This window comes from Coenobita brevimanus, chromosome 62 (genome assembly GCF_032717465.1).
Source record: "Coenobita brevimanus isolate Jiangsu-jjx chromosome 62, ASM3271746v2, whole genome shotgun sequence".
NCBI classification, from domain to species: Eukaryota; Metazoa; Arthropoda; class Malacostraca; order Decapoda; family Coenobitidae; genus Coenobita; species Coenobita brevimanus.
Genome location: NC_137015.1, coordinates 12893455 through 12919290, shown reverse-complemented (window position 1 = coordinate 12919290; position 25836 = coordinate 12893455). Strand labels below are relative to the sequence as shown.

The 25836-nt window shown below is 42.8% G+C and overlaps 1 protein-coding gene across 1 annotated transcript in view; it reads right to left on the bottom strand.

Annotated features, from left to right (window-relative positions):
* Positions 1–25836, bottom strand: part of sl (small wing phospholipase C gamma 1) — a gene marked incomplete at its 3' end in the record, with an annotated part of 811582 nt that overhangs the window by 73976 nt on the left and 711770 nt on the right. The window contains exon 22 of the mRNA XM_080275567.1: positions 14281–14429. Within this exon, the coding sequence (XP_080131693.1) occupies positions 14281–14429 (149 nt within the window). The remainder of the gene's footprint in view (positions 1–14280; positions 14430–25836) is intronic.

Below are 25836 nucleotides of genomic sequence, written 5' to 3'. Positions count from 1 at the left end.
TCTTCCCAGGAACTCCCAATATGCACAGCCTGCAAATGGATTATGATGCACTGGGGGCAATGCTTATCTCACCTCTCAAAGGTAAATGAATAATAGTTTCATGAGTAATGCTGACTGGTGAAAGAACTACAGTGATCTAACTAGCAGGGCCAGATTTAGGCATGAGCTCAACAAGCTACAGCTTAAGGTCTCACAGTCTGGAAGGGCTTCTCAAAATCTTATTTCAAAAATTTTGTTACAGTTTTACTTGAATATATATTAAAGTTATGATTTAATCTAGTTAACCCAGTTTGCACAGACTTATGCATCTTTGCAACATTCTTGCCAAGTTCCATTGTATGCAGCCTATTTCTCTGTTGGCAATTGTCCAATAGGGCCTTTGCAGCTTCCCATTGCTTAGGGCCTCACTAGGTCTAAATCCAACCCTGGATCTGAGAGTGATATGAGGATTGTATGAAGGTGTTTTAGTGTACATATTAACATGGGTGTAAGATTCTGATGTGGCATGAAAACAAAGTCAGGAGTCTGAGCAATGAAGAGTTGGTTACTCAAGAAAGTGTGTGGCATGTGGAGGGTGGATAGGATAAGAAATAATGTGATATATTTTAAATGCCAGGACCAACTTTCCTAGCCCTGGGCTCCTACACTCTTCATGGGGCAACGTAGGATTAGATGATGGATGGATGGATGGATGAAAAATGTGGAATAGGGAAGTCTGTGGATTGTAGAATTTGGCTGTTATGGGTATGGAGAAAATTATTTAAAAAGAGAGGTAAAAGGGCATCAATAAATACGTGGGAGGAGGCGTGGCAAGCTGAGAAAATGGATGGATATGGCAAATGAATGTGAGAGAAAGCGAGATATGGGATACAGGCCTTTCATACATTCTTTTGGTTGAGATAAGGCAACATATGGTTATTTAACACTACATATCTCCAGATATGGTATATGTGATACAACATACTCGTATCATCAAATCGTTACTATCGTTTACAAAGGCTCCAACATGCTTGCATTCGTCGGCCTTGGTCACCAAATGGGAACACTCCATGTTGCTCAATCTCTGGCAGCTTCCTTATTCAGTCCCTTATCCCTGAGGTCAAACTCTATGACCTCGTCCTAGATCTTTTTTGGTCTGCCTCTCACACCCCTACCCCCGACGTCACACTTTTCATCCTCCGCACCCAACTGTCATCCTCCATCCTCTCAACATGCCCAAACTATCTTAATCTATCCCTCCTCATCACAACAGCAATACAATCAAGTCCCATCGTGTATCACCAGTTGATCTGGGTGATACTCCCAAGAAGGATGGTAATGCTGGTGACAGGAAGAGTTTGTGCTCCTGTTTCACTAGCCATCAGAATATCCTGACCATCCCCTTTTCCTGACCTTTTCAATGTGGCCCTACCATGGAGAGTAGGCCAGCTTACTATCCCAAACACTTTTCTCCATCTTATGCACTACTCTACAAGCTTTACATACCACACAACATACCCCACTACGTTACACAAGCTGATGCCAGCAAGGGCAGCCAGAAAACCTGCCTCTACTACCTAGTGGTTGACCTGACGGCAGGCATGGCATGGGCTCTGCGAGCATAGTTTTGGCATCGGGATGGGATGGGGTTTGGATCTGTGTTAGAGGGTACAAGGCATTGTAGTTCCCGGGCTGCCACTTCTGCCCAGTAGAGAGTGGCCTGAACCTGCAAGTAGTGTCCCAGGAGGCTGCCCTATCAGCGAGTGCATAATGGAAGGGCAGTTACAGTGCCAAGGCAGGCTTGGAGGGTGTCCCTGTAGCTGTTCTGACAGGATGTTTCAAGGCCACTGCCACAGCCACTGGCCATGGCTGGCAGGCTATGGGTCCCTGGTCCCATGCTTGGACTTGGGACTATACAGGTGGGCAGGGCCTGTGGTCTGTCTCCCCATTCATTTACCCGACATATCATACGCCATACTGAGAAGTTTAAATTTCTATATCTATCTATTGCCAGATGCCTTAATCCCTTTTACAGGGTGGCCACAAACAAATCGCCTCCACGTCACCCTGTCCCCTGCCATTTCACCGCCCTGCTCCAAATTCACACCTCCCTCTCTCATATACCTCTCCACTCCATCCCTCCATCTCATCTTGGGCCTTCCTCTCCCTCTTTCCCCCTCCAAATCACTCACATACACTCACCTCATCAGTCTCTCACTCTCCATCCCCTCCACATGGCCAAACCACCTCAATGTGTTTCTCCTAACGCTTCCTATCACATCCTCACCGACACCACAATGCTCCTTCACATCCTCATTTGTCAGTCTGTCTCTCCATGTGACCCCACAGGCTTCCCTCAAATAACTCAATTCCACTGCTCTCACTCTTGACTTGTGTCCTTCCAACAATGTCCAAGCTTCACTTCCATACATTAGAGTTGGTATCACAATACTGTCATGTAATAACTTTTTCACTTCCATGCTCACTTCCCTGTTTCTTATCACTGCCTTCAAGGAACAAGCAACCTTTCTTCCTTGTTGTACCCTTTCAAGCACTTCACCCTCCAAACTTCCATCCTTACTCATCACACTACCCAAGTACTTAAACGTACTCACATTTTCCATTTCCTCATCATCCAACCTCACTGTACGTGCACTGACTTCACCTCTCTCGAAGACCATAACTTTACTCTTCCCTACATTCACCTTTAGATTCCATTTCTTACACACTCTCCCAAACTCATCCACCAAGCCTTGCAGCTCCCCTTCGTCTTCACTCAACAACACAGTATCATCTGCAAACAACAGTACAGGGAGTTTCCAAACACTGCCCTCTCTCATTAGGGCCCCTCCAACATCCACTGCCCTACCTTGTATCTCTTTTATAACCCCATCCATATACAGATTGAACAACCATGGAGACATGACATATCCCTGTTTCAACCCAACCTTCAAATAGCAAAACTCACTCAGTTCACTATTCACACGCACTGCAACCTTATTACCATCGTACATACTCTTCACAGCATTCAACAACTTCACATCTACTCCATATATTCTTAAGACTTTCCACAATCCTTGTCTATCCACCCTATCGTATGCTTTCTCCAAATCCACAAAGGCCACATACAACTTCTTTCCCTTCAAGTTTAAATTTAAAAGAAGATATCCCAATGTGGAAAAATAACCCCTTCAATCCTGACATAAGTTTTATTTTATTCTTGTTACCTTCAACAAGCTGATTCATCTAAAGGTGAAAAATATGATTGTGATGGGAGTAATGAGGGTTGTATCTCACCCCTCCAGTTCAAAATGTCTTTCCAAAGCTGAATAATATCAACAGGGAGTTGCCTAAATAAAATCTAAAATACAGAAATGGTACATCACCAAACTGCAAGGGTGATGAACTTTCAAAATTTATCCTACATTTGTGATGATATTTTCATCAAAGTTTGTCAGTAGCCTTCATGAAGTCAAGAAGTTTTTTAAATCATATAATGACATTAAGGGGGAATGCTGGTCATATCTCCTATCAATAAAATTTTTGCTAGGCCTCTGGTATTCAAAGAGTTAGAAATGGTCTCCATTAACTCTACTGGTACAATAGTGCCCTTTTTATTTATTATCCCTACTACCAGCAGGGCTGGCTCTAGGGTGATGTGAGTGATGCAACGGCATTGGGCCCCACGGCTCTAGGGGCCCCGCATTCCCCCCCCAAAAAAAAAAAAAAACTTTAGGTTTTCAGGGGCCCTACACCTAACGAGCAGGCCCCTGATAGAGCATAATGTGGTGCAACACCCTTGACATGTCTGCAACTGAGCAGACCCCTGATTGAGCATTATGTTGCATGCACCAGCCACGCACCTCTCTCATAGTGCTCATTTAGGGCCCTGTTCTGCCCGAGGTTAGATGTGTGACCCCTGCAGATTTATCACATTCTTCCTCATGTTTATCTCTTCAACACATTTTCAAGAAGTGTGTGGTTTTTCTTGGCTTGACTGACTGTCTCGGTGGTGTTGTTTATCAGAGGTCTAATCTGTGAAATTTGTGCTGCATGCATTTTCCTGAATTAAAGAGTGCTAACTGCTTGAGTCCTTCAGCCAAGTGATATCGGCTGTTGGCCTACGTTTTATAGTTTTCTTGTGAGATCCTGATCGGGCTTATGAAAAGATTCTGTCAGGAATTGATGGAGTGTGTGGTGAAATGCTGAAGCATGGGGAAGAGATAGTAGTAGAATGGATGTGGAAGATGTGCTGATTGGCCTGGGAGGAAGGTAGAGTCCCAGAGGATTGGAAGTCAGGTATAATTATTCCCTTGTACAAAGGAAAAGGGGAAAAAGAAGTATGTGGTAATCATAAGGGCATTTGTCTTCTTAGTGTAATAGGAAAAGTGTTTTGTAGGATACTTACTGGGAGAGTTAGGGAAAGAACAGAGGAATTAGTTGGAGAAGAACAGGGAGGCTTTAGGAAGGGAAGAGGTTGTGTAGATCAGTCATTCATTCTTAGATCTATAGTGGAAAAGTTTCTAGAGAAGGGAAAGAAGTTGTATGCGGGTTTCATGGATTTGGAAAAAGCATATGACAGGGTGGACAGACAAGGATTGCAGAAAGAATTATGAATATATGAAGTAGATGAGAAATTGTTGAATGCTGTGAAGAGTATGTATGATGGTGCTAAGGCTGCAGTGCGTGTGGATGGTGAACTGAGTGAATTTTTCTCTTTGAAGGTTGGGTTGAAACAGGGATGTGCCATGTCTCCATGGCCGTTCAATCTGTACATGGATGAGGTAATAAAAGAGGTACAAAGTAGGGCAGTGGATGTTGGAGTGGCTCTGGTGAGAGAGGGTAGTGTTTGGAAACTCCCTGTACTGTTGTTTGGAGATGATACTGTGTTGTTAAGTGAAGACACAGGGGAGCTGCAAGGCTTGGTGGATGAGTTTGGGAGTGTAAGAAACAGAATCTAAAGGTGAATGCAGGGATGAGTAAAGTGATGGTCTTTGAGAGAGGTGAAGTCAGTGAATGTACAGCGAGGTTGGATGATGAGGAATTGGAAAATGTGAGTACATTTAAGTACTTGGGTAGTGTGATGAGTAAGGATGGAGGTTTGGAGGGTGAAGTGCTTGAAAGGGTACAGCAGGGAAGAAAGGTTGCTGTTTCCTTGAAAGCAGTGATAAAAAACAGGGAAGTGACCATGGAAGTGAAAAAGTTACTACATGACAGTATTGTGATACCAACTCTAACATATGGAAGTGAAGCTTGGACGTTGTTGGCAGGACACAAGTCAAGAGTGACAGCAGTGGAAGTGAGTTATTTAAGAGGAGCCTGTGGAGTCACATGGAGAGATAGGCTGACAAATGAGGATATAAAGGAGCATTGAGGTGTGGATGTGGATGTGATAGGAGCCATTAAGAGGAACACAGTGAGGTGATTTGGCCATGTGGAGAGGATGGAGGATGAGAGACTGATGAGGAAAATGTATGTGAGTGAGGTGGAGGGGGGGAGAGGGAGGGGGAGGCCGAGGATGAGATGGAGGGATGGGGTGGAGAGGTATATGAGAGAGGGGTGTGTGAGTTGGGAGCATGGCAGTGAAATAGCGGTGGATAGGGCGACGTGGAGGCGATTTGTTTGTGGCCACCCCATACGGGATTGGGGTGTCTGGCAATAGATAGATAGATAGATAAATTTCTACTGGAAATATTTTACCTTAAATGATTAAATGAATTTCTACTGGGATTATAGGCATCAGGCCTGTATTCACTTTGCAATTACATGAGCTGACTGTGGGTATTGTGACATCCAAGATTAGGAGTTTAGGACCCAGGCCTTTATGTATTTTTGCTGATATCTGTGTCTTTGGATCCATTTGATAACAGCAATGTTTAGCAGTTCTTTTCTCTGAGTGTAGCGGACCAACTGTTAGTGGTTTTGGTTAAGAATTTCCCCGGCCGAAAATCCCTTCATCTTCAGCTAACAGCAGGAGTTGAACAGCACTTAATTTAACAGTTGTCAAGAAAATCTTTTTGAAAAATTTAAATATTGTTTAAAGAACCTTAGTCCTCCTCCCTTACATAAAGATGCCAAAAAGAAATGACATTGGCAGAATTTACCTGAATGGCAGTGAAAAGAGGAAGATAAAGGCAGCAAAAGAAAATGAAGTCAAACTTCTCAGTGAAGCAATGGAGAAATTTATCATAAAAAAGAATGACACTGAGACCGAAGAGTCAAACTGTGAGTCAGTCAATTCCATGGAGGTCCAAGCTCTGCCCAATCTTCCTGCAGCTCCTTCCATTTAAACTACTGAACAAGCTACATCATCATCTAGCTTGCCTCAGCAGCGTACATCAGAATTCAAGAGGAAAGATAGCAGCCTTGATGTTAGCTTTATTGAAAATTATGAGGATCCTGTCTCTTAGCCAAAAATTCTTTCCACAGCTCAGCGAGATTTTCTGGTCACAAAGGGTCCACATAAGTTAGATTTGAACCACGAATTCCCCAAAGATGCAGAAGGCAGGAAATTTTCAAATTCCTACCTACAGCGCAAAATTATCAAATGGGGAGGTGATGCAAAGAAAATGCTGGTGGATTCAGTTAGAAATAATCAGATATTTTGTTTTTGTTGTAAGCTTTTTTCCAGTGTTAATGCCACGCTGTCCTCTGATGAGTTTCATGACTGGTCCAATGCTAGTGTGCATTCAGTTGAGCATGAAAAGTCCAGCAGTCACTTGCAGGCAAGTGTTCAATGGTTTGAGGTCGAGCAAAGACTAAAGAAGGGTTGCCCTTTGGATTCAGTTCATCAGCAGCGAATCAATGATGAAAAGCTACAGTGGCAAAATGTTTTTCAGTGCCTCCTTGCTGTTGTTCAGTTTCTCTCAGAAAATAACATGGCTTTCTGGGGATCTTTTGATAGACTCTTCGAATCTAAAAATGGTAATTTTCTTGGCCTAGTCCAACTGATTGCCAAGTCTGATCCTGTCATGCAAGAACACCTGCGACGACTCAAGGATGAAAAGATCCATGACCATTACCTTGGCAAGCGTATCCAAAATGAGCTGATTCAGCTGATGGGTAACAAAGTCCAGAAGACCATTATTGACCGTATATAGGCCTCAAAATACTTTGCTGTTATACTTGATTGTACTCCAGATGTTAGTAATAAAGAGCATTTGACTCTGACAATTAGATATGTATTTTATCTGATGGCTCCAATGTTCCTGTTGGAATATACAGTATGAGCATTTTATTGAATCCATTAAGGTGAATGAAAGTACAGGAAAGAGTCTCCTGGATATTCTTCTTGACAAGTTAGTGACTCTGGGTTTAAATATACAAGACATCAGGGGCCAAGGCTATGATAATGGTGCTAACATGAGAGGCAATAAGTCTGGTGTTCAGGCTTGTCTTTTGGAAATGAACCCAAGAGCTTTCTTTTCACCCTGAGCATGTCACAGTTACAATTTGTTACTGGGGGATATTGCCAAGATGTGTCCAGAGGGAATGACTTTCTTTGGTATCCTTCAAAGACTGTATGTCTTGTTTTCTGCTTCAACTCAGAGATGGGCAATTTTCACAAGACATGTTAGGGACTTGACTGTGAAACCTCTCAGTGAAACCCGATGGGAATGTCGTACTGACAGTGTCAAAGCTGTGAGGTACCAAATTGTTCAGTTTTACGATGCCTTAGTGGATATTTCTGAGGAAACAAATGACCCTAAAGCTCGCAGAGAGGCTATGTCACTATGCAGTGAGCTTTAAAATTTCAAGTTCATTGTTTCCATAGTATTTTGATATGCCATCTACTTTCAGGTCAATCAGGTCAGTAAACAGCTACAAGGTGAGGCAGTCGAACTTTCTGTTGCAGTCAAAAGCATGGCTGCAAAAACACAGAACTGATGGATTTGACAATGCTCTTGCAGATGCAATGATATGGACATTGAACCTGTCTTTAACCCTTAAACCGCGGGCTTGTTTTGCTTTGACTTGCGGCTCCCACAGGCATATTCGCGATCCGACAGACTCTCTAAAAATATTTGCCAAAAATCAGTTATTAGTCCTAGAATATTAAAATCACATATACTTATGATACATACCTTCAGCTTTCTCCTTGGGTGTTTGTTGAGCCTTCGTCGAGTACCGAAGGACTTGTGGAGACCTCTGAAGTTGGGTAACGAAGTCTCCACTTTACACTTCCCGACAACTCGTAATATGATTACCACAGCCTGATAGTATCACTAGAAACACTATTCTATGATTCTCAAATAGTTTGGAATCCATACTCCAAAAAAAAAAACACTGTGAAAGCAATGAAAATTACGAGGGTGTATGACCATCCCACTTTCGATCGTTCGCCGCTAGTGTTGTCTATTATTCATAAAAACACTCACAGTTTATATTTCTGTTACTATATAACACATATATATCTACGGTCTTTATCCATAAGTTTCCTTCAGTAATAGTAGTTTATTGTCCCTGTAGGGATTCAATTTCTTTCAGTAAAATATGTAGCATTCACTTTCTCGTCCTGTATACTAGCATTGAGAGGGAATGTCACTTCACCTTCACTCTCATAACTCATAATATTCATACATGCTAGAGTGAAACTTTCACTTTCATTACTCCTAGTATATATAGTAATCACTCTAATATCCGGACGCCCAATATCCGAACATCCCCACTAACCGGACATAATCGTCCCGGGATCCAATATTCCCAAAATGGTCCCTGGGGGGGGGGGGCTTTTCCTGACCGTAATTTGAACTTACCGCGCGCAGCGCGGGAGAGCATTGTTGTGGCGCGTCATTCCTCCAACGTCCAACAGAGCGCCGCTGCATCCTCCCCACTTTCCGCCTGTCTCTCGCCGCGAGTGCACGCTCGTCATTATGGCTGCCCACGTGATCGCTTTTGTGGTGGTGCCTTACCTGCTGCAGGCACTCCTACTGTGTGATGATGGCCCCGCCACCTGAGAAAAGGAAGAGAATGGTGTTGACTCTGGAGAAGAAACGGGAGATATTGGAGAAAGTAGATGCGGGGTGGTCTTCTTCCCACATCCTCCGCGAGTTCAACCTGGCCCGATCTACTTTGTTCGATATTAAGAGATCCCGAGACAAACTCATGCAGTACACGGCTGACTTCTCGTCGAGAAGCAAATGCAACGTGGAGAGGAAGGTGATGTTTACTCCCAAGTTTGCAGAAATCGACTGCTCCACGTTGATTTGGTATCAACAGCAACGTGCTGCTGGTGTGATAGTACGTGGAACGGAGCTGAAGTCTGCTGCTGAGAAGTTCGCAAGGCTTCACGACGCCCTAGACTTCAAGGCATCCGAGGGTTGGCTCTTTGCGTTCAAGTTACGGCATGGCCTTACCAACCGTAAAGCTCATGGCGAAGCTTTGGACGCTAACGAGGATGGAGTTGACGAGTTTCGGCACAAGGTGAAGGGCTTGATCGACAGGGAGGGCCTCACTCTCGGTCAAATCTACAATGCAGACAAAACTGGTCTAGTCTATCGTTCGCTGCCAACGAACACTTTAGCCGAGAAGACGGAGAAGCGTGTACCTGGCCGCAAGCTCTCCAAGGAACGGATATCTGCTTTGTGTTCTGCCAATGCAAACGGCATGCACCGGCTTAAGCCCATTGTTGTTGGCCGTGCAAAGCAGCCTCGGTGTCTTCGTGGGGTGATGGATGTCCTTCCTGTCGTCTGGTACCATTCTTTGAAGGCATGGTTTACAGCCGTGATATTCAAAGACTAGTTCCACCGCCACTTCGTCAAGGAGGTCATCAATTACAAGACGAAGACACTGGGAATCCCGCGTGACCAGGTAAAGGCCCTCCTTCTCCTCGACAATGCACCTGCCCACCCGTGCGACAAGGACTTGGTTGCTGAGAATGGCCGGATTAGGTGCATGTTTCTGCCACCTAATACGACTGCTCTCATCCAACCAATGGACCAAGGAGTGATCGTGGCAACAAAGCGCCTATACCGACGGAAGTTCCTGGACGAGGTGATGGTTGTTCTCGAGGACGAGGACGAGCGCAGGGAGGGACGGGACACACGAGGCCAACGGACTTTGGAAAACCTTCGCCGCTACAACATCAAGTCTGCGCTGTACAACTGGGCTAGTGCATGGAAGGAAGTCCCTGTGAAGACTCTGGAAAATGGTTGGTCTCGTCTGCTTCTCGGAACGGATGTGGAGTACGATTTTCTAGGGTTTGACGTGGATGACTTCCATGCACGGCTACGTACGCACGGCAACGATGTTGATGTGGACGATGTTCGTGAGTGGTTGGATGACGACGAGGGCGATCCTGGGTATCAGACATTGTCTGATATCGAGATCGCGTCTTCAGTTGCAGGTGTCAGTACCGAGCTTGAAGATTCCGACGAGGAAGGTGACGATGATGCGGACTCCTCTCAGCAGGACACTACTCCAGCCATCCCCAAGCTGAGCGCACTCCGTGAACATCTAGAGTTCGTCCTAGACTACCTGGAACACCCGGACTGCGACAGGGAGATGGGGCCCTTGGGACTTGTGGAGGAAGTGCGTGCTTTCAGGCAGCGCATCATCAATCCTCAGAATCGTCGGTCATTGCATCAATCAACCACTGACAGTTTTTTCAAGCCCGTGACCCCCGCCGTGCCCAGCCCTGGCTCCACTCCGTTGCCTCCCCAAGACAGGCTCTCATGCTCCGAGCCACGGCCCAGCACATCAGCCACGGTGGAGTCACCGCTCGACGTGAGTTTGCGGCTGTCTTCAGAGTCGTCTGCAGTGGGTACGCCATCACCACGACCCAGCGACGCACCCCAAGGTCACCTGCCAGTGATACTCTCGGACTCTGACAGTGAATAAACAGCAAGAATTTCTCCACTAGACCACATGGGAATTTACAGTGTTGTGCAGTGAAAAAAACAGTGAGTTGTGTTAAGGATTTACAGTTGTGAGAGAAAAGACTCATTTGGAACAAAATTTAACGTAAATAGACTTGTTTGTTTTTGCTTTGGGAAATTATTAGAAGAATGGGAAAAGTTAAAGTGCAGAGTGCAACACTTAGTAAGTTACAATGGAGCATTAGTTAGACAAGAGTGCGCACTGTGAAGAGAACGGACTTCTGTGTGCGACTGACTAAGTTCAGTGCAAGACTTCATGAACAGTGTACTGGAAGTGCTTCAGGAAATCCTTCCTACTGTCAGAGTCCGAGAGGAGGCGGTTATTCATCGAGGTGGCCATGGACTTGCTGTAAGTAGGCAGAATGTTTCATACTGTACTTTTTTCCATACTATACTTACCTCATTTCACTCTTTAATGTCTTTTATTGGTGTGAATAGGGTATTAGGAGCTATGCATGTGCAGTAGGAAGGTGTTTTTCTGAGTTAGGCTAGGTTAGGGTCCATAAGTACTAGTCCAGGAGCCAGTCACCAGAATGTTTAATATTGTATGAACCTACTTCTAAACCCTCATTTTATGCTTCTTTTGCATTTATTTCAGTCATTTATGTGCCTTATTGGTGTGATTTGGGTCTTAAATAGGTGCTATGCATGTCCAGAGGGAGTTGTATAGGTTTTTCTCTGAGTTAGGGTCCATAAGTACAAGTCCATAAGCTGGGGCCCAATATTCGCACAGGACCACTATCCGGACCTGCCTATGGCTCTATTACGTCGGATATTGGAGTGATTACTGTACTCGTATTCTTATAATACTACTCATTTACATTCTCTATTTTATTTACATTATTTACATTTCTATTTTATTTACACTGTGTTATGCACCGTCACTTGAAGTAACTTATAAAACTATTTTCCACTGTTTACTTATATTTACATTTATTACACTCACTTGCTGTTTACGCATTATTTACAATTCCACTTGCACTGTTTTACTCAATAAAAAGATCGTAGTCACTCTCTATCAATTGTCAGCCTTTTACCTCTTTCCACACGAGGTTTAGTAGGGGGTAAAGGTCACAGGGCCCTTTGCATGAGGATAAAAAGCGGCAGAAGTTAGCAGGAGCTAATCAGACATACTCCCACCTTCAAAGACGACAGTGAACTGATAATAGTGGCCTCCTGCTGCCTGGCTAGGGTGAGTGCAATACTACCAACTTCAGCCCTGTGAGACCTGCTAATATATAGTAATGAAATCATTGGCAGGAAACCAAGACAATACATAATAAATTAGGTAGTTCCAGGTGAATGTAAATATCACTTAGGCTTCTCCCTTCCCTCCTTATACGTATATTTATTACGAAAATAGATTATATGGCATATTTCAAGGGGAAATAAACAGCGAAAATTAGCGAACGAGTGCACGTGAGGTGTTGTCAGGTGATAATTAGCCAATTTCAGGTGTATGGCACTATCACTTACCTTATTTCTTTTTTGTATATATTATTTGGTATAAGAATAGGGCATAGGGCTTATTTCAATGGATGAAATCAGTGGAAAATTCCAGGGAAGATTTACTTAGCGTAGAATACAGTGTGGTGGGCTGCAATAATTAGGTAGTTCCAGGTGAATGTAAATATCACTTAGGCTTCTCTCTTCCTTTCTTATATAAATTTTCATTACGAAAATAGATTATACGGCATATTTCAAGGGGAAATAAACAGCGAAAGTTAGCTAACGAGTGCATGTGAGGTGTTGTCAGGTGATAATTAGCCAATTCTAGGGTGTATAGCACTCTCACTTACCTTATTTCTTTCTTGTATATATTATTTGGTATAAGAATAGGGCATAGGGCTAATTTCAATGGATGAAATCAGTGAAAAATTCCAGGGAAGATTTACTTAGCATAGCACGGCCGGGCAGGCGAGAGGGTAGGGTAATGGAGGGGAGGTAGGGAGGGGAGTCAAGAACGGGGAGAAATGGCTAAATTGTCAACAATGGATGGGAGTACAGATGAGCTTAGAAGTGCTGACTAGTGTTGGACATTAGCAGTACTGACAGATGATACAAGCCACCACTTGAAAGCCCAGGCAAATTCAAAATAACACAGAATCACAAAAGTGTTGCCCCGCGGTATGATCCCTTGCTCCCAAGCGTAACGAAAGTGACACCCCGCGGTTAAGGGGTTAAAGAGAACAGAATTCGTAGAATGAAACAAACACTTCAATGTGAAGCTCAAGATGAGCCAGTTCAAAGTCCACAAGAAAGTTTCAGAACTGGATGTTTCAATCTCATCCTTGTTAGAGCAATTTCATCCATGGAACAAAGATTCCAGCAGTTGAAGTGCATGATGCTTTGTTTGGCTTCTTATTTTCTTTCCACAACCATACCAAAGCAGATATGAGAGTGCATGCAGCCAACTTAGAGAAAAGTCTCACCGTAAATGGCATCTCTGATATTGATGGTTACATGTTAGCAGAAGAAATGGTTGCTCTAAAGTCTGTTATTCCAGAGGAGATTGCTTCCCAGCCCTCCGAAATCTTAAGCTTCCTTTCTAAAAGGAACAGCTATGTAGATTTCCCAAATTTTTGGATTGCCCTGAGGATATTGCTGACTATTCATGTTACTGTGGCATCAGGTGAAAGAAGTTTTTCTAAGTTGAAGCTTATTAAGACATATCTGAGGTCAACAATGACACAAGATCGTCTAAATGGCCTAGCCATACTTTTAACTGCAAATGAAGTCTCATCTCAGCTAAACTACAATGAAATAATCAGAGACTTTAGGCATTAAGTCCCGCAAGATAATTCTCTAAGGTTCAGTTACACAACAACAGTTAAAACTGCACTGGAGCAGTGAGTGAAGTCAAACTGCACAACAAATCTCTTAATCTCAAGGATGAAGGCAAAAATGACGAATATAATCCAGAACATGCTCACTGTCTGTTTACCACTGTATTGACTGTATATATCTGTTGTATCTATCTTGTATATTATATTGTATCTTGTATCTTGTATGTTATAATATTGTATCTTGTATCTTGTATGTTATAATATTGTATCTTGTATCTTATAGGTATTGTATATATCTATGGTATGGTGGTTTAGGAATCTTTGTTTTACACATCTAATTCATAACGAATCATTTGCATTAATTTCTGAGTCCATGCATTAAACATAACTATAAAATTGTGTTATTTTTTGGGCTTTGGGTTTGACATTCAAAATCAGAGGGGCCCCGCCCCTACTCCTTGCATTGGGCCCCACACCTGCTTGGGTCGGCCCTGTTCTACCAGACAAATGTATTCAGCTTGGCAAGGACCTATTCCTGAGGAGATAACTGTACATTAAACTATGGTATCCTAGCCTTGGTACCCTACAACTTGGAGGAGGTAATACATTGTAAGGCTGGCCTTTAAAGTTTCTTATACCTTAATATCAAGTATGATTGGGCTTTCATTCTTAAGTGACAGAGGTTTGGCAGGATCATACGTGGGATCAAACTGACAATCTGGCCTCAGGATGTAGCCACAACGGCCATTACGCTGGAACAGACCCTCATTCACTTGCATTGCCTTATCTGTGAACAGAAAGAATGGGGTGTCAGAAAGGTGACTTACGAGAAATATAAAATAAAACTTCGGGCAAACTTTAACATGTCAGAGATGAATTTCCAAATACAGTATTCTAAATTTTTCCAAGCAAGGGGTATAGTTCTATACGTCAAGAGAAACAGGCAACTCAACTTTATAGGTAGCAATGAAAACTTTATAAATGATTTTTCTTACTAAACTGTGTACATACAATCTGAGAAGTATTTTTTTTTTGTTTTAGGCAATGCCAAAGATATAAGTGTATCTCTAAATGATTAAAAGGAGGCATAGAAGAGAATGCTTCAGAGAAGTCTGCCTTGGGAATAAGGAGAAAGAAGGAAACACAAATATGGGAAGTTAAAAGACAGTAAAATGGATGAGTGAGTGGGGTGTGCCTCCAGAAGTGGATGAGAATGACACAGCCCTACTGGATATTTGTGCAGGGAGGGGAATGGTAACTGATACCCTCTTTAAGCACAAAATGATCCATAGGTATCACGGCAAGTGATGAGATGGATAGGTGGTGCACTGAATGAATGGAAGGCAATGACAGATTATGTGTGTGTGGATGTGAGGATGAGGAGATATGTTTTCACTGCAAGAATATACAGAGTTTGGGATGTGAACTCTCTGACTACTAGTTGGTGGTGGTGAGAATCAAGGTAGCAATGGATTAACACGAGGAGAGAAGGACAGGAGGAAGCAGTCCATAAAAAGAAGGTAGAAAGGTTGCAAGAGGATGAAAAAAAGGCAGTATATGAGAGAGAAGTGAAGGGTCAACTGGGTAAATACAATTTGGAGCAGATGGGGGAGATGGAAGTTGTGAGCAAGGTATCTACAGAAGAAATCTGTGCGCCATATGGGGTGGTGTTTGGGCTGGAAAGAAGAAGGGGTGTGCAAGAAATGCATTAGTGGAATGAGGTGGTGAAACAAACTGTGGCAGAAAAGAAGTAAGCATATAGTGAGTGGATGGGAAACAGAGGCATGGAAGAAGATGACAGACGAAATGGAGAGTTATATGTAGAGAAGAAATGAGAGATGAAGCAATTAGTAAGAGAGAGAAAGAAGGGAGAGGATAAGGAGTTTGGAAGGAATCTGAATGTAAAGTGGAGTAAACGTAAGAGAATATTCTGGAAGGAGGTAAAGAGAGTTAGAAAGGGTGATAAAGAAGGTAGTAAAAGAGTGAAAGTTAAAAACAGCAGATTGCTTGTGGAGAAGGGAGAAAAAGTGAGAAGATGAAGAGAACATGTTATGGAGCTGTAAAACACAGAGACTAAAAGTAGTGCAGGTACATGTAGCTGGGAGAAGGAAGGAGATAAGAAGAGAGGAAGAGATCAGTAGGATGGAAGTAGTGGAAGCAATGAAGAAAGTCAAAATGGGGAAAGCCCCAGGAACTGATGGAGTGTGTGGTGAAATGCTGATGCACAGGGGAGAGATAGCAGTAGAATGGATACACAGGCTGTGCACATTGGCCTGGGGGATTGCAAGTCATGTACAGTATACATTTCCCTGTGAAGTCCAGTCTTAATATGCAATAGGGTTGCATCAAGTGCAGATCTACTGCATGATGAATTATCATATAACGAGATTGGTGTAACCTGGATTCAATGGGGTTAGGGAGGGTGACCTCAACTGTGATACCCTAAAAAAAAAAAAAAAAAGCCATCCACCTGAAGTTTGTCCATCAGTATGAGTTGTCATCATGGGTCCCCCCCACCCCCCAATGCTGAGGGAAAGTTGAAGGACATGGACGATCACTCCACACAAAAAGAAACAGTATCACTTCACTTAATATCACACACTGTACTATTTGTCATGCACCTGCACTGTTATTTGGCAAGAGTAATGGTGTTTCAGTGGCCTTTCATGCACAAAATAAAATGAAAAGCAGACAATGAGAAAATGTCAACACTGGGCAGCCATCTGGTCTCAGTCAGCTAATTAGAGGCCCATTACAGGGAGGCTCCGTACATTAGGCTGACATGATTTCCCAGTCAGAGGTTTCAGTTTTTCACACACAAAATACTATCACTTCACTTAATATTGCACACTACAGTATTTGTTAAGCACCTGCACTGTTATCTGGCTATAACAATGGTGTTTTAGTGGCCTTCCATGCACAAAGTAAGCAAAAGGGAACAATCACAATGTAAATACTGGGCAGCCATCTTGGCTCGGTCAGATGTGTAGAGACTTGTTATGGGGATGGTGGTTACATAAGGTTGACATGATTTCCAAGTCACAAGTTTCAGTACTTTACACACAAAAAAGTATCACTTCACTCAATATTACACTCTGCACTATTTGTTCAGTACCTGTAATGTTATCTGGCAATAACAATGGTGTTTCAGTGGCCTTTCATGCACAAGACAGAATGAAAGGCAATGATTGCTGCCAATGTAAACACTAAGTGGCCATCTTGGCTCAGTCAGCTGAGTAGAGGCCGGTTATGGGAATGATGGTTATGTAAGGTTGACAAGATTTCCATGTCACAAGTTACAGTATTTCACACAAAAGGAAGTACGATATCTATCTAGCTACCTATCTATTGCCAGACACCACAATCCCATGAGGGGTGGCCATTTGTCTTCCAGTTAGTTATTTTCTGGAGAGGGGCACTGACCCTTCACCAACCCACTTGCTGACATGTAGGGAACAAGTATGGGTTGGTTATATGGTTACCACCCAGTACTGTAAATGGTTTCCTGGCTTACAGGAAACCATTGGGCTTGTCACTCAATGTAAAGGAACCTGAAAAGGAAAGAAGAGTAATAAAAAATGACAGGAAAGATGGGGGAAATAGGAAAAGAAAAAGAATGACAGAGGTTAAGGAAGAAATAGGCAGCACTACATCAAGTGAGTGAAAAAAGTTTCACTTTGCTTAACAGTGCACACTGAACATTTTTTAAGCACATGCCCTGATATCTGGCAATAACAATGGTGTTTCAGTGGCCTTTCAGGCACAAAGTAGAATGAAAGGCAATGGTCACAGCCAATGTAAACAATGGGCGGCGATTTTGGTTTGCTTGCATCAGCACACTCTCAGACAGCTGTCGAAAATATCATTCTAGAGAAACCGCAATTAATTATTTAATGTTACACTGAGACAGGGAATAAATTTTGCATTATCACTGTAATGATTTATCACATAATGCAGTCATATAACGAAGCTGGACTGTACAAAGGAAAAGGGGAAAAAGAAGTGTGTAATAATCAGTGGGGCATTTGTCTCCTTAGTGTACTAGGAAAAGTATATGGCAGGATACTTACTGAGATTTGGAAAATAACAAAGGAATTAGTTGGAGAAGAACAGGGAGGTTTTAGGAAGGGAAGAGGTCGTCTATCTATCTATCTATAGCCCGACGCCCTAATCCTGCAAAGGGTGGCCACAGACAAAACACCTCCAAGTCGCTCTGTCACCCAACATTTGACTACCCTCCCCCCAACTCACCTCCCCCTCCCTCATATACCTCTCAACTCCATCCCTCCACCTCATCCTCGGTCTACCCCTCCCTCTCCCTCCCTCCACCTCACCCACATACACCCTCTTAGTCAGTCACTCATTCTCCATTCTCTCCACATGTCCAAACCACCTCAGTGTATTTCTCCTAATCTTGTCAACCACATCCACATCCACCCCACAACGTTCCTTCACTTCTTCATTCGTCAACCTGTCCCTCCACATGCTCCTCTCAAGTAACTCATTTCCACTGCTTTCACTCGACTTGTTCCCCTCTTGCAAGGTCCACGCCTCGCTTCCATACGTCAGGGAAGGGATCACAATACCATCATGCAGTGACTTCTTAACTTCCATACTCACCTCCCTATTTCTCATCACTGCTTTCAGTGTACCAACAACCTTCCTTCCCTGCTGTACCCTTTCACGCACTTCATCTCCCAAAGTTCCATCCTTACTCATCACACTACCCAAGTACTTGAATGCACTCACATTCTCCATATGGTCATGCAGATCAAATATTATCCTAAGGTCTTTAATGGAAAAGTTTCTAGAGAAGAGAATGAATACAGTATGCATGTGGCCTTCACGGATTTAGAGAAAGCATATGACAGAGTGGATAGACAAGGAATGTGGAGAATACATGTACTATGAATATATGGAGTAAATGGGAAGCTTCAATGTCATGAAGAGTATGTATAAGGGAACTAGGGCTGCAGTGCATGCGGATAGTGAACTGAGTGAATTTTTCAATCTGAATGTTGGACTGAAATAGGGATGTGCCATGTCTCCATGGTTGTTCAATTTGTCTACAGATGGAGTTATAAACTAGATACAAGGTAGGGTAGTGGATGTTGAAGCAACCCTATTGACAAAGGGTAGCATTTGGAAACTTCCGTTTCTGTTGTTTGCAGATGACAATGTATTGTTAAATTTCCTATTCTGTGGTTTGAAGATTATATTGTATTATTAAGTGAAGACAAACAAGAACAGCACGGCTCAGTGAGTAAATCTGAGAGAGTGTAAGAAACAGACTCTAAAGGTGAATGCAGGGAAGAGCAAAGTTGTGGTATTTGAGAGATATTAAAGTCACTGAATGCACAGAGAGACTGGATAGTGAGGAGATGGAAAATGTGAGTGCATTTGAGTACTTGGATGGTGTGATAAGCAAGGATGGAAGTTTGGAGGATGAGTGCTTGAAAGGGTACAGCATGGAAGAATGGCTGCTGGTTCACTGAAAGCAGTGATAAAATACAAGGAAGTGAACAGGGAAGTAAAAAAGTCACTGCATGACACTATTGTGATACCTACTCTGACGTATGGATGTGAAGTTTGGACCTTATTGGACGGACACAAGTCGAGAATGAGAGCAGTACAAATGAAAGGAACATGTGCAGTTACATGGAAAGACAGACTGACAAATGAGGAAGTGATGGCGTGTTATGGTGTGCATGTGGATGTGATAGAAAGCAATAGGAGAAATACTGTGAGGTGGTTGGGCCATGTGGAGAGGATGGGTAGGGACAGACTAATGAGGAAAGTGTATGTGAGTGAAGTGGAGGGGAGGAGAGGATGTGAGAGACCGAGGATGAGATGTAGGGTTGGAGTGGAGAGGTATATGAGAGAGGCGTGTGTGAGTTGGGGGGAGGGCAGGCAAATGGCAGGAGTCAGGGCAACATGGAGGCTATTTGTTTGTGGCCATCCATTACGGGATTAAGACGTCTGGCCAAAGGTGGATAGATAGATAGACAGAAAAAAATAAAGTGGTCTGGTTGATTAAGTATGAACACAAAAAGAAAGAAAACTGGTATTGAATCAAGAAACGAATGTATGGTCAACTGAGCTTCAGACAAGTCATAATGTTTAATCTGTCAAGCCTGTTTTGGTTAGAAAATACAATCCTCCAGACAGAGTTATGGTAACAAAATGCTAAGCAGAACTTGGGTCTTACAAAACTGAAGAGATATATCAACGATAATAATATGCAGCCAAGAATTCATGATGATATGTAGTATTATGGGGACAACTGTTATTTTTAGCTCAGCAGTGAGATGTATGCAGAGATTTTCTGGACAATAAACTACTTTGCAGGTTGGAAGTTGAATCAGTCACTTCAAAGGACCAAATTTTAATGAGATTTATGGGGAGGGACAGACTAATGAGGAGAGTGTATGTGAGTGAAGTGGAGGGGGGGGGGGAGTCTGCCAGACTTATAATACCCTGCACTTTGCTAAACAATTTCACTGCAGCACAGTAAGTGTGGAAATTTCTATTACTTTAATGCATATCTTCACCATCCGCTACTAAGAGAATGAATATGAGTAATTCATACAAGAAAAAAGAACTAAACACCCCATACCAGGTTTTCTAGTTTATGTTTCAAAACTGTCCAGTGGTTACAGACTGCACAGACAATCAATCTGCTACTGCATCCAGGATGTCTAATCATGGGCAAACATTCCACAATATGGTGAGGGGTATGGGCTCATCCAAAGTTCTGTTTCCAGTGCTCCAAATGAAAGATTGATTTGTTCAGCTGCTTTAGTACCTTGTACCCTGGATCAAAATCTGGTAATGTAGTGGCAAAAAGATCAGGAATACTGTTACATACTGTCACCAGGGTATTTCATTATGGCTTTTTTTTTTTTTTTTTACATAGTACATGAAATGGGCCCTTCCTTTCCAAAATAAAGAATAGTTTAGTGTCGGTGAAATAAAGATGGCAAAAAGAATTCCAAGGCAGAGTAAACATACATAATGGGCAAAATTTATGCTTGAAAGATTGATATATTGAAATACAGTAAATACCAGCATGTCTCAGGTGCAATGCAGAACTCTTGGTAAAACTGTATGCCAGAGTTTTAAACTATCTAAAGCAAAATGCAGTACTAATGACAGCCCTGACTAAAGCAATCACTCAGCATACTACAAGCCTACCACTAAACTTAACCTAACCAAACCAAACCAACTTAGTTGACTAATCTAAACTAATGCTGGACCTAACCTCGTTTTCGTTTTCGTTTTTAAAGGCTCCAACATGCTTGCATGTGTCGGCCTTGGTCACCTAATGGCGGCTCTCCATGCTGCACGATCCATTGCAGCCTCCCTGTTCAGTCCCTTAATCCTAAGGTCACACTTAATGACCTCGTCCCATGTCTTTCTCGGTCTACCCCTCATAACCCCACCCCCAATATTAACACTTCTCACCTTCCTCACCCAGCTATCATCCCCCATCCTCTCCACATGTCCAAACCACCTCAATCTACCTCTCCTCATCACAACACCAATACACTCCAGTCCCATCCTACCTCTCAACTCTTCCATTGTAAACCCAGCCCCTCCAGGCCTTGGACGCAGGGACGCACTGCACATCCACCTAATCATTGTCATTTCTGTACGTCTGAGCCGGCGAATGTCTTCCTCCTTCACTGTCCAGGTCTCACTGCCATACAGCATTACACTCCTAACACACGCTGCATACAAAGACCCCTTAGCACGTAGGGAGAGCCCCAAATAAAATTCTGACCTGACTAACAATGAGTGCCACTAGATATAAGTACATCAAATTTTGACCTGACCTTACTTACTGTATCACTGCCTGCAAAGAATGCCTAGTGGAAGCTGTACAACCTGAAGTAATAGTAAAAGACTCTTAAACTGGTTACTGAGCAGTGTATATACAGCAGTATAACTTAGTGAAAATACTGTATTGTGGCAAAAAATTAAACCAGATTAAGAAGCTGAAAAGATGTTTGGTACTACAGTATCTGACAGACTGGTAAGAGTATTGCTTAACTTAGGTTTTCCTTTCAATTTTATGATGTTCTGACCTCTAATGTGCTATCTGTGTAACACAGAACCAAGGTACAGTATTTCCCATCTGATGATACAGATGACACAGTATGCAGGTCTGTCCAAAACAAAACTGAACTTTTTAAACAGCAAACCATCTAGCCGGCATAATGCGACTGCCATGGGATCACTGTGCAGCAGTGACTTTGAGCGTTACTCTAACACTAGGTGCATCACGTCACGTCACTTAGTCATCGAGTTACACACACTTGGGTGTTTACCTAGTTTAGTTGTTTACCTAGGTATGATATACAGGAAATGAGCTATGCTCGTGGGGTCCCGTCTCTGCTTCTTGATAAGTCAAATTTTGCTTTGAACTCATTTGGGATTTTAGACTGAACGATCTTTTTGTCCAAGATATTCCATAGGTCTATGCATCTATATGGAAAACCATATTTCTCAATATCCTTCAGGCAACTTGGCTTTTTCAGTTTCATTCTATGTCCTCTTGTTACTCTCCCATTTCATACAAACAGATCTTCTCCGTTAATTTTTTCTACTCCCATCCTGGTCCTGAATACTGCAATCATGTCACCCCTCTCTCCTTTCTTCTAAGGAAGGCAGGTCTAGTTTTTCCAGCCTTTCCCTGTACGACACATCTGCCAGACCTGAAACCATCTTGGTTGCTGTTCTTTGTATTCTCTCAATTTTGTTTATATATATATATTTTTTTTATGTGGGGACCGCACCACTGCCACATATTCCAACCTGGGGCGGATCACAGCCACTATCAATTTTTTTTATCATCTCCTCATCCATGTAATGAAATGCTACTCTTATGCTGGTCAAGAGATTATAGGTCTCTCTAACTTGTTAATGTGTTTTTCAGGTGACAAATTATCCTGGACCAGCACTCCCAAGTCCTTCCCTTCACTCACTTTTGTGACTGGTTCATTATTCATCAAATAATTCAGTGATGGTCACTTGATACTTTTACCCATATCCAATATTTTATTTTTCTTGCACTGAATTTCATTTCCCATATCTGGAAATCTTATCCAGGGCCCCCTGAAGCATTTTACAGTCTTCCTCAACTTGTACTCTCCTCATGATCTTTGCATTGTCAGCAAACAGACTTGCATAACTGATCATTCCATCTACCATATCGTTTACGTAAATCAGGAACATCATGGGTGCTAACACCAACCACTGTGGGACTCCACTTATTACTTCCCTCCATCCAGACATCTATCAATCTATCTATTGCCAGACCCCCCAATCCCGTACAGGGTGGCCACAAACAAATCACCTCTACGTCACCCTGTCTCCCGCCATTCCACTGCCCTGCTCCCAACTCACACACCTCTCTCTCATATACCTCTCCACTCCATCCCTCCATCTCATCCTTGGCTTCTCCCTCCCTCTCCCCCCATCCACCTCACTCACATAAACTCTCCTCATCAGTCTCTCATCCTCCATCCTCTCCACATGGCCAAACCACCTCAGTGTGTTCCTCCTAACGCTTCCTATCACATCCACATCAACACCACAAAGCTCCTTTATATCCTCATTTGTCAGCCTCTCTCTCCATGTGACTCCACAGGCTCCTCTTAAATAACTCATTTCAACTGCTCTCACTCTTGACTTGTGTCCTTCCAACAACTTCCAAGCTTCACTTCCATACGTTAGAGTTGGTATCACAATACTGTCATGTAGTAACTTTTTCACTTCCATGCTCACTTCCCTGTTTTTTATCACTGCTTTCAAGGAACCAGCAAACTTTCTTCCTTGTTGTACCCTTTCAAGCACTTCACCCTCTATACTTCCATCCTTACTCATCACACTACCCAAGTACTTAAATGTACTCACATTTTCCATTTCCTCACCATCCAACCTCACCGTACATTAACTGACTTCACCTCGCTGAAAGATCATCACTTTACTCTTCCCTACATTTACCTTTAGTTTCCGTTTCTTACACACTCTCCCAAACTCATCCACCAAGCCTTGCAGCTCCCCTTCGTCTTCACTCAACAACACAGTATCATCTCCGAACAACAGTACAGAGAGTTTCCAAACACTACCCTCTCTCACTAGGGCCACTCCAACATCCACTGCCCTACCTTGTACCTCTTTTATTACCCAATTAATGTACAGATTGAACAACCATGGAGACATGACACATCCCTGTTTCAACCCAACCTTCAAAGAGAAAAATTCACTCAGTTCACCATCCACATGCACTGCAGCTTTAGCACCATCATACATACTCTTCACAGCAATCAACAACTTCCCATCTACTCCAAATATTTTTAATACTTTCCACAATCCTTGTCTATCCACCCTGTCACATGCTTTCTACAAATCCATGAAAACTGTATACAACTTCTTTCCCTCCTCTAGAAACTTTTCCACTAAAGATCTAAGAATAAATATCTGATCTACACAACCTCTTCCCTTCCTAAAGCCTCCCTATTCTTCTTCAACTAATTCCTCTGTTCTTTCCCTAACTCTGTCATTAAGTATCTTACCATACACTTTTCCTATTACACTATGCAGACAAATGCCCCTATGATTACCACACACTTCTTTTTCTCCTTTTCCTTTGTACAAGGGAATAATTATACCTGACTTTCATTCTTCCGGGACTCTATCTTCCTCCCGAGCCAATCTGCACATCTTCCACATCCATTCTACTACTATCTCTTCCCCATGCTTGGATTTCACCACACACTCCATCAATTCCTAGGGCTTTCCCCAATTTGACTTTCTTCATTGCTTCCACAACTTCTATCCTACTGATTTCTTCCTGTCTTCTCACCTCCCTCCTTCTCCCAGCCATTCTCCAGCCACTTATACTCGCATTCCATCCATCCTCTAAGTTCAACAATTCCTTAAAGTGTTCTCTCTATCTGTTCACTTTTTCTCCCTTCGCCACTAGTAATTTACCATTTTTATCTTTCACTCCCCTGCTAACTTCACTACCACCCTGTCTTACTCTCTTCACCTCTTTCCAGGACATTTTCTTACAGTCCCTCCACTTTACACTCAAATTCCTTCCAAATTCCTCATCCACTCTCTTCTTACTCTGTCTTACTAATCTTTTCACCTCTCTCTTCCTTTCTACATATAACTCTCTCTTCCACCTCTCAACTACTTCCACGCCAAAATTTGTCATCTATTCATTGTATTCTTTCATCTTTTGTGCCACAGCCTGTCTCACCTCTTCATTACACCATGCTGTTCCTTGCACCTCCCTCTGTCTTCTCTTCCTCCCACACACCACATCACATGCTGCACATATTTCTTCTGTGAATATTCTGCACACACCTTCCACGTCCCCCACCTGCTCCAATTCATATTTACCCAATCGTTCCTCCACTTCTCTCTTACATTCTGCCTTTCTCTCATCCTCTTGTAACCTTTCCACACTCCTTGCAACTACTCCTTCTTCCCATCCTTCCCGTCTGCTATTTCTCCATTTTACTTGGATCTTGATTCTGGCAGCCACCAAGTAGTGGTCAGAAAGTCCACTCTCCCAACCTCTATTACCTCTTACTATCCTCATTTGTCTGTCAAGAAGTCTCTCATCCACTCCAAGAGGTTCCCCTTCAGTCCTCCTATGTGTTCCAGGTTCCACTTTCGTCGCTTGTGGGGTACCTTGTCAAAGGCTTTCTCCAAATCTAAATACATACAATCCACCCAATTATCTCTTTCCTATAGCACATCTATCACCCTTGAGTAGCTCATCAAGTTGGAAATGCACGACCTTCCACTTCTGAATCCAAATTGACCTTCTGCCAAAATGTCCATCTCGATATTTTATCCATCTGTTTTTCAGGATTCTCTTGCACAGTTTTGCAACCATGATGGTCAGGAACACTGGTCTGTAATTCAGGGGTACTTCCTTGTTCCCTCCTTTATAAATTGGTACAATATTGGCCCTCTTCCATTCCCAAGGGACTTTCCCTTCCTCCAGAGAACACACAATTAAACCATGAATCTTATCTACTTTCATATATAGCTTCCTTTCTGGTCGTTCTATAGCTGCTGTTGTAGACGGCCATCGTTCTTCTCCTAGATCTATCAACAGTGGTGTTCCTCAAGGCTCTCTCCTATCACCAACTCTCTACTTTTTATTCATC